This window comes from Nothobranchius furzeri, chromosome 6 (genome assembly GCF_043380555.1).
Source record: "Nothobranchius furzeri strain GRZ-AD chromosome 6, NfurGRZ-RIMD1, whole genome shotgun sequence".
NCBI classification, from domain to species: domain Eukaryota; kingdom Metazoa; phylum Chordata; class Actinopteri; order Cyprinodontiformes; family Nothobranchiidae; genus Nothobranchius; species Nothobranchius furzeri.
Genome location: NC_091746.1, coordinates 33,070,225 through 33,080,073, shown reverse-complemented (window position 1 = coordinate 33,080,073; position 9,849 = coordinate 33,070,225). Strand labels below are relative to the sequence as shown.

At 40.2% G+C, this 9,849-nt stretch overlaps 1 protein-coding gene across 4 annotated transcripts; it reads left to right on the top strand.

The window, feature by feature from the left end:
- Positions 1 to 8,722: 8,722 nt before the first annotated feature.
- LOC139070451 (polysialoglycoprotein-like) lies at positions 8,723 to 9,446 on the top strand. Of its 4 annotated transcripts, none has more exons than XM_070552704.1 (4): positions 8,723 to 8,825; positions 8,981 to 9,040; positions 9,124 to 9,210; positions 9,291 to 9,446. In XM_070552704.1, exons 1-4 carry the CDS (start codon positions 8,771 to 8,773, stop codon positions 9,428 to 9,430), a joined length of 342 nt encoding a protein of 113 aa, XP_070408805.1. In that variant the 5' UTR covers positions 8,723 to 8,770; the 3' UTR covers positions 9,431 to 9,446. The 4 variants fall into 4 exon arrangements, 3 of the variants coding, with proteins under 3 accessions (XP_070408805.1, XP_070408807.1, XP_070408806.1); XR_011520952.1 differs by having other exon boundaries at positions 8,737 to 8,825; positions 9,001 to 9,040; XM_070552705.1 differs by having other exon boundaries at positions 8,756 to 8,825; positions 9,005 to 9,040.
- Positions 9,447 to 9,849: the final 403 nt, after the last annotated feature.

Genomic DNA, 9,849 nt, shown 5'->3' with positions numbered 1-9,849 from the left:
CTGGTGTGTGTTTGTGTGTGTGTCTTTACTTGTCAATACATCAACCTGAGGACCAATGACAAACGTATCACTTGTAACTTGAGGACATTAGTTGTGAAGTGAGGACATTTTGCCTCAGCCTCTCTTTGGTACAATGTTACAGAACTCTACTCATTAGTCTTTGATGTATTGTGTGAATTATGTTTTGGTCAAGGCAAGGACTTCAATTCAGTTACTAAAATGAATGGAAGGCTATTCTAAGTCTCACAATGAATGCAAGACAAGAGTGTGTGAGTGTGTGTGTGTGTGTGTGTGTGTGTGTGTGTGTGTGTGTGTGTGTGTGTGTGTGTTGCTGTAAGTTGGAGTTTCGGTCGGTTTCTGAAAGCTTCTACTTATTAGTGGTGTTGAGCTACTGTTATTTTGAAGTTAAAGCTGCAATGGAAAATTTGGATAAAAAATGAACTTAAAACATATTTTCATACCTCTTCACCTTCTAACATAGTATAGCTAGAAATACATGGAGCCTAAGCCACGCCCACCTACATCCGGACTATGGATGCAAGTCAATCGGGCTAAAACTTATTATTTTCCAATCCCATTGGTCATATGCCATGGATTTCACACATGGTCGCAGGTCTTTCTTTTTTTGGGGGGGGGGGGGGGGGTGCGCATGAAATAGAATTCTCTTCCTGAATTCTTGAGTTCTAGTACTGTCCAGTTACGCCAACTGGTCAGTAGAAAATATAATTTCTATAGCGCCTCTCAAGATAAAAATCACGAGGTGTTTCACAAAAACAAAAAATGTAAAAATAAAAAAAGATTTTAGAAAATGGTTAAGAATATATTTAAAATGAGCAAAAAATAGACAATTGTGATTAAAAAATGTTAAGAAAGAGAGAGAGTGAATAGGAAAGAGGGAAATAAGTGGATCCTGAGGAAGGTGGAATAGGTGGGGAGGGCAGAATAAAGAGAGAGTGGTGAAGAAGGTCATACAAAAGCCAGCTTGAACAAGTGAGTTTTCAGCTGCTTTTTAAAGGAGACCACTGAGTCCACTGATCTCAGGCTCAGGGGGAGAGAGTTCCAGAGTCTAGGGGCCACAGCAGCAAATGATCTGTCACCTTTGGTCTTTAGCCTGGTGCACTGCACAACCAGTAGGCTTTGATCACTGGACATCAGGGACCTGCTGGGGGTGTAGGAACTGAGAAAATCACCAATGTAAGATGGTGCTTGTCCATGTAAGCCCCTATAGACCAGAACCAGGATCTTGAAATGAACCCTGAAGTTGACTGGCAGCCAGTGAAGCTGGAGGAGAAGCGGGGTGATGTGGGTGTGTTTGGAGGACTTGGTCAGAAGCCGAGCACAGGCATTCTGAACCACCTGTAGACGGTTCAGGGAGGTTCTGCTCAGACACGTGAAAAGAGAGTTACAGTAGTCTAAGCGTGAGGAGATGAAGGTGTGGACAACAGTCTCAAGTTCAGAGCGAGACAGAATGGGACTCAGCTTAGCAATGTTCCTGAGATGGAAGAAGGAAGAGCGAACAAGAGAACTGACATGAGAATACAGGGTGAGAGCTGGGTCAAAGGTCACATCAAGATTTCTGACGGAAGGTTTGGTGTGAGAAGCAAGCTGACCAACAGAGTCTCTGACTTTGGGAACCAGCTTGTCTGGGGCCATCGACATATAAATATTGGACAATGGGTTTCCATAGACTCCAATAACAAGTTTTTGAAGATAAATGGGAGGTGGCCACCACCACCATTTTGACCGTGTCACAGGTTCCGTCAAGCCCAGACAATTCCATAAAAGGGAAGAGAGGAGGAGCTGAGGGTGGGCTGTAAGGCTGGGATCAACTGACGCCACCCGGTCGAACTAGCTACAAGCTAACCTGAAGCTAACCCTGACTAACCCAAAGCTAACGCAGAGGTGGGAGCTAAGCTAACGGATGTAGCTACCTAGCTTCAACCCAACCGGAGCAAACTGTGGAACACCCATCGACCTGAAGCTCACACGAAGTTTAGGTGGAGGTTTGCGGCGTTTTTTTAGTGAAAAGTACCTTGATTAAAAAAGTATTAAATCGGTAAGTTTATAATTTATTTCCGTAATGAAAATATATTTTGCTTTGAGCAAGTTTTCAGTACCGTATTTTCCGGACTAGAAGTCGCTCCTGAGTCGCACCAGCCATTAAATGTATAATGAAGAAGAAAAAAATATATAAGTCGTATTTTGGGGGGACATTTTATTATTTTTCTTACAAAACCTGAGACCAAGCGTTTCACATTGCAAGACAAGCACCGGTAACAATAACAGAAAAAACAACGTGGGCGCAGCAGCGCGCCACGGTCTCCAGCAGAGGATGGCGGTGATTCAAACCCTCCCGGCGGGCGAGGAGAGGTCATTCCTGGGCTGGAGCCGGCCCGCAGCAGCGCGTTGTAGCCTACATATTTTGTTTTATAAGTCACTCCGGAGTAGCAGGACTGGCCAGACTATGAAAAAAAGTACGATTTATAGTCCGGAAAATATGGTAGTTATTAGTATTTGAGATAAATTAGCAGGCTAAATACATTTCATATATTTCCAAAACGTAATACTTGTTTGTATCTTGTACAGCCAACTAGCCTTTATTCTGGACTCAGTACAATTCACCAAAAGTAAAGAGACATTATACAGATGAAGTAAGCACAAGATAACTTACTGGAAGAAACAGAATTATTATCATGAGAACCAGAACAAGAGAGCCTGATAACAGTCATGTAAAAATAACAGTTAAAAAGTATGTATGTGTAATAGAAATAAAAATATATTAGAATTAGTGTAACTCACTGTGATCCAAACAATAAATCAGCCATAGCTGATTAGCAATCATGAAATGAGGTCTGGGAGTTTTTAAGTTTAATTCTTTTATTACATTTTTTTCTTAGATCTGTTAAAAGGTCACCATGGCAGCATGTGTCTCCAACATCAGCTACACAACGCAGCAAGGGTAAGTTCCAAATACCTGTCTTGACCACTTCATGTATGGTTTTGTACTTTAAACAGCTAGGCCAAACCTGTTATTTTTTTCTCCATAGCCATTTGGATCATCGGTGACAGCTGAGTGAGGCGTGGTGCCCAGAGAGCTGCAGAGACCCTCTGAGACAACCTTGGCCTCCCTGACGTCCGTGTCTCCTGGTTCGATTGGGGCGGACTGAGGTGGAAAGACCTTCTCCCCTTCTTTTTCAACTCCATGCATGGAAGAGCAGCTCCTGATGTTCTTGTCATCCACTGTGGCGGCAATGACATGGGGGTGGTCAGCAGTGTGAATATGGTGAACATGAAGGAGAACCTGCACCGGCTTCACCTTCTACACCCTCATATCACACTGTTGAGAACTGTTCTTCCTTCACAACCAGGCCCGGCCCAAACAAAATTGGTGCCCTAGGCAAGATTATAGGTGGCGCCCCCTTACACTGCAGTAAATTCCACTGCGACTGTACATACTCACAAGAAACCACATAGCTTTGTCTTAGATGTTCTTTTTATTTGAAAAAAAAAAGCCATTTGCACATTCAGAATACGTAGAAATGTAAACATTTTGAACTGAATATATAAAATAAAATGAACTAAACTAAAAGCATTAGATTTAAATATTACAAAATTAAAAGTGAAAAATGATAAATACCATAAAAATAAGGAAGATTTCAATATTACAAAAATAAAAGTAAAAAACTATAAATACCATAAAAATAAGGAACAACACAAAATAAAGCATTAAAGAAACCAGTATCCAGAAAGAATTACAAAACAAAACAAGTTAGGATTTCAATAAAAATTCACCCAAAAGATGATTAACAATGTCCTCTAGTGGTGTTTTTTGGTACTGTGTTATCAATGACACTACACCACATGTCCTGAACCTAACATAACCTGATACAGATTTACTCTCCTGGGTTTTTTGCAGCAAAGTCACTAATAACATCCTCAAATGACAACTGATTTGAGACCACATTTATGCTCATAATGGCAAGTCCACTGAGACGTTCTTGCATCATAGTAGATCTCAAATAAGTTTTAATCATTTTGAGCTTTCAGCTGCAGCCACTGTAACAGGACGGGTGGCAGAGATTCTCAAAGCCTTTAGTCCTTCCCTAGTCAGTTTCTACTCTCTTTTAGAAAAGATTTTACAGCAGAAGCAGTGCAAGCTATCATCTTTTTTAGAATACATAAGCCAGCTTCTTCTGACTTTTTCTCCATTGACTGAGTCTGTTAAAAATGTCATGTTGACACCTTCGTCCATCTTTTTGTTTAGGGAATGTGAAGCTATTTTCAATTTGAAATGGACCTCTGTGAACCAACTTTGTGCGTACCTTATCTGTTAGAGGAGATGGCCAGTCAGCATGGTCTATTGGAGAAGCAGAAGATGTGCTTGATGTTGCTGCATCACTGCTAAGGTGTGCTGCTGAGGTGGAGCCAACAGGAGGAGTGCATGATGCTGCAGCTACATCACTGCTTAATTGTTCGGCTGAGGTGGAGGCGACAGGAGGATTTGCAGGGGTGGGACACAGAAACTTCAGCAGCGCATCTGAAGACAGAAGAGGAGTATATGACACCAAGCTAAATATCAATACATGATTTCAAGAATAGAATAAATTTCTGGAAAAATAATAATAATACAGAAATGTATGCACAATGCAGTGTTCATGAAAACATTTGAGCTAAACTGGCAGCAGACATAGATGAGTCTCATGCAAAACATTTTTGAACCATGCAGGACAATGTTCTTACGTGCTGCTGATCTGTAGTGGGTTTTCCATTGAACTCGGACATTGACATGCTATAACTTTTTTGCAACAGTAATCTGTTGCAGTAATTTAAAGAAGAAAACCATCAATGAGAATTTTTGCATAATACAAATAATTTTCTACTATGAGGTTTAAAAAAATCACTCAAAAAATATAAAACAGACAGAATTGTGAAGAAACTATCAGACAGTTACCAAAGACCATCATATAACATTTAGGCGTTATTATGAAACACTGAATTCTCAGAACACAAAACATCAGAAAATATTCCAAAGCACTAAAATAATCCTAGCTCGGTTGCTGTAATGTGTTGCTATTAACGCGTTGCTTGTTTGACTGAATGTTTACAGTCTGGGAGCCAGATATGCAGCTTATACCAGCTGTTTAACAACTTTAATAAACCATTGTTAAGAGCTAATATATTTGTGTCTCATGCTTTAGTGCTGCACAAACGTTACAATATTAAGAAAATAGCTTTGTTTGTCCTAAAGCATCCCCAGAGTGCTAACTAATAACGTCATGAAATCATCATTTAATTTCAATATTTTACACCATACCTCTGTCTTTGTAGCGTTTTTCCTCCTCTTCTTTTCTTTTTTCCTCCCCTGGGCTCCAGATAACTTAGGTCGTTTAGACATGATGAACTAGCTGACTCATCAAAACAACCATTCTCGTAGCTAGCGGTAAAGACGGGGAGGGGGGCGAAGTGGGCGCGACGCGCGGCGCCACATAGTGACGTATCATTAATCATTTTTAAATGCACACTGTGCTACTTAATAAACTTTGCTAAGAAGGTATTATGTTGTGGGCTTGATATTTTCATATTAAGACACATTAATATCAACTTGCTTTACAAACGTTACGTAACCTTATTTATTTATTTATTTTGTGGCGCCAGAGCGCCCCCTGGCTGGCTGGCGCCCCTAGCACTTGCCTATAGTGCCTATAGGACGGGCCGGCCCTGGTTGCGTCCTACAAGTATACCAAATTTCATAACTGTACGATAAACTAAGCTTTATGGAGAGGTTTTTTTTTTCACTTTCTAGGGGGCGCTGTTCAGCCATTTTCTTTGCGATTTTTTTGGGACCTTTAAAATATCAAATTTTTCACCAGGCTTGACAAGTTTGCAAAATATTGTGAGTTTTGGGGTATGTTAAGGTCCCCAAAAAGCCATTCAAAGCGGGCTAAGAATAATTAATAAAAAGAAGAATAAACAGAGCAAAAACAAGAGGCCTTCGCAGCGCTTTCGCTGCTCAGGCCTAATAAATTTAAACGTATTCACCAGGTGAATCAGCTCGCTTGTCACCACCAAGAGTCACAGGTCCAGATTCAGTAGCCTCCTGGATGATATCAGTTTGCTCTAGATGCCAATGCCAGCTCACTGTTGGAATTAACAGCTTTGCCTGATGTCGACAGAATGTCTGCTTGGACAGTCCCTGCACATTGAAGGCACCCAGGAACTAAAATATGAAAAGTTACATCATGAAATGAGAAGTGCACAGACCTTATCAAAACTAACCTAAACATCACTCAGCCTGGACAAGTGCATTCTTGAAGACTACTAAATCAGTCTGACAGCCAATGTCTTGGGTAGATTTAGCCTGAATAAAATAGAAGCACGTTGTTGTTGTTGGAGTTTATAAAGTCAGATAATATACAAAAGACACTGTCCTATATAGGCGCTTTATAACATTCCTAGTGTGTGATCGTTATTATAAAGTAAAAGTCATTCACATATGATGTGAAGAGAGCCTGAAATGCGACCTCCTGAACAGAATTCCTTACAGAACCGGGTCACGCTTTGGTGTAAAGCTGGATTTCACTCTGTAATGCTGTCTGTCAACTAGTGCTGCGTTAGAGTAACTCTAAGCAGAATTACCAACTGACACAAAAGCAACCCGAATTTTCTCCGAGCCTGACAGTAATAGTCATGTGGACCGTTTCATCGGCCAGGGCTTCAAGATATGTTCCGATTCGTCTCTGATTCTAACCATCCCGTTCCACATTTTGTGAACTTGACAGATTAGCCAGAAGGAAGTGCAGACCTAAGTGAACCACGTCTCTCATACTTTGCATTTAGGTAGGGAATTGAGCTGCAGTATTTCTGCGGTCAGGTCTCTCTACGAGTCCGAGAGCTCCACAAGCAGTCAGCCCCATCTGAGAGCTCAACGAGCGGTCAGCCCCGTCCGAGAGCTCCACGAGCGGTCAGCCCGCGCAGCAGCTAGTAGGCGCCGCATCGGTCAGACATGCACCGGGCTGACCGCCGGGGAGAACCGGGTGGAAGAATGGAACACAGAAGTGTCCCTCCAAGAGCTCCGTCATATTTCAACCCATTTTTATGTTAAATGCACTGGGTTTTACCCTTTTACCCATCAACATATGCCCTATTAATTATTTTACCATATTTTACATCTAAATTTCATGGTTAAACAGTACATGCTACATGTTAAAATGATAGTTAGCTAGCTACTTCGATAAACTCAGCTAGTTTAAAGGCGGCAGTGACCTAAAATACATACATATAATTTAACTTACCGAAAAAAAACAAAGTGGAGACTCCTTGGACGCTCTATTGATGCAATTAATGCCACAGCAAGTCATTTTGTCCAACAATTGCACAAATAATATCCAAAACAGAATACACAAACAGACTCAAAATCCCGAAACAGTTTCCAGGCCAGACTGAGGCTCAACTGAGGCCTTTCCATGGAGCTAGCTCTGTGGTCACGTGGGTCTGAGGCGGCGGTCACGTGTGTCGGATGCTCATTAATTATACAGAATTTTAGACTTTTAATACACTTAAATAGAAGAGTGAGAAGAAATTCACCCCCCTCAGAGTTGTCATGAGTGTAAACTAGATAATTTAAACAAAAACATGTTCTGGTACCAGGCTGTAAACATGTTTATTTCTGCTGTGAAATTGGTGTTTTTAACATGGGAGTCAATGAGGATTTGCTCACTTCTGATACCAGCCCCTAGCGGATGAGGGTGGAACAGCAATTTTTGGTACTTCCGGGTTGGCCTCAATTTTAAAGCTGCATTGTGGGGGCCTGTCTGGGCCACAGATATAAGGAACTATACTGAAAGAAAATATAAATGCAACACTTTTGTTTTTGCTCCCATTTTTCTGATACATTTCCCACTGTGCAAAGACCTAGTTTGTTGGTCTTACAGACGTGGTCTGGACCGACAGACTCAATATAGACATGATCTGCATGTTCAAGCGACGTTGACTGTTTGCAGGGTTGTTTTTATCCTTAGATTAGCCCCACTCACTTGGTGACACAATTAATTTCTAATTGATCAATATAATACAATACTTATTCTATGTGGAATGTTGTGAATATTATTTGAGTGATACAGCTAATCTAAAGTGAAAGAACACACAGTGCTGACCTCATTACGTAAAGTGGACAGATTGTTCCACACGGTCTGAGTGACGTCAAGTGAAGTGACCCAGCATTCTGAGAATACACAAATTATCCAAAACTTGTTATATTATTTGACAGATTAAGGCAAAACCTCATGTTAGTTATGTCATGAGGTCATTCAGCAGAAGTCACTAGACTTATGATAGTTAGTTATTCATTTTGATTAATAGATTAAATGTGGTAGGAATTATTTTTCTGAGAAAATTTTTTTTGCCAAATGCTATTCACATACAGATGATAACTAATGAATTAAACATTTTGTGAAAAAAAAGAATTGTTTTAATCACCTTTAAAACATACAATACTGGAAAAACCCCATCCAATCAATGGGAATGTCCGGTTCTAAATAAAATATTTTTTTATTTGTGAGTCTATTTCTTTGAAATTACATTCATTTATGTTCTGGTAAAGATTACTGATCAAAATGCAAATAGGAGATTTCATAGTTGTCACAGAAGAGCCTAGTTCACATTTTCTAATTAGAAAACCAATCAGAACAGACAAGCTGCAGCTGTGACTCCTGCAGGTTGAGGGTTTTTAAACCTCACTTGTTGCTGTGGTCTTCATCTGGAAGCCAGAATCATGGGTGATGTTTGGATCCTGCTTGTTTGTGTGGTGACTGTGGGGCTCAACAAAGGTAAATTGTTGTTCTTTGTGGTTGAGTTGTTGAGTTGAGTTGAGTTGAGTTGAGTTGGCAGAGCTGTGGTCTACCAGTAGTGGTCTGTCTTTAAGTTGCTAAAGTGCTATTGTTAATTTGCATGTGTGGGTTTGAACAAACTGTCTTTATTTTAGGATATTGTTTACCAATTGAGGAAGCAAATGACAGAGCTGAGCAACAAAAAAAGCAGGATGGTAAGATTTAAATGTACTTCCTAAATAAAATAAAATAAAAAAACTAAAATAATTAAAAAAAAAAACTTCTCTCTTCCTTGCAGCTGTGTCACCAAATGATTTGGCTCTCAATGATGTCATTGCATTTCTCCAGTCAATGGATTCCACTCTAAAGCAAATTTCGAAGAATGGTAAGTTGACTTTATAGGAGGATTTCATCCTTTAGTGTTAATAGATGAAAGTCTAACAATGTTGAAAAAATACCTTTTAGTACAATTGGAAACAAATGAAGTGGAGCTAGTAAATGACGCCCCCGGCAACATGACCACTGGTGACGCCCCCGGCAACATGACCACTGGTGACGCCCCCGGCAACATGACCACTAGTTGCCGGGCGCTAGCTTTAAAATAAAATGTTTATTGCTTCCCTTTTGTGTACCTTTACAATACTGGTGCAAGGTTAATGTGCCAAAAACGAGTGTCACTTTAACCTAAATTTACACTAAAGTATGCTGGATCAAACCAAAAGACTTAAAAAAGCAATGCCAGAATTTAACTTGGAGTGAAGTTAAAAATCTTAGTTTTTCAAACGAGACACTGGCAGTTATTAAAAGCAAGCTAAAATTGCCTGGTCCCCTTAAGCAAAAATGATAGCTGAGAGGAATGTCACGAAGACTGTCAAGACCTTTATGGTTCCAATTGGGGAAATCATGGGAGAAACTTGTGCTGATACGCATGTTCATCACCAACTTAATTGAGACAGGTCTTGTCTTGAAAGGCAAAACCAAAAATTTAGTTGGATCCACACTCCTAAGATATGTGTCAACACAT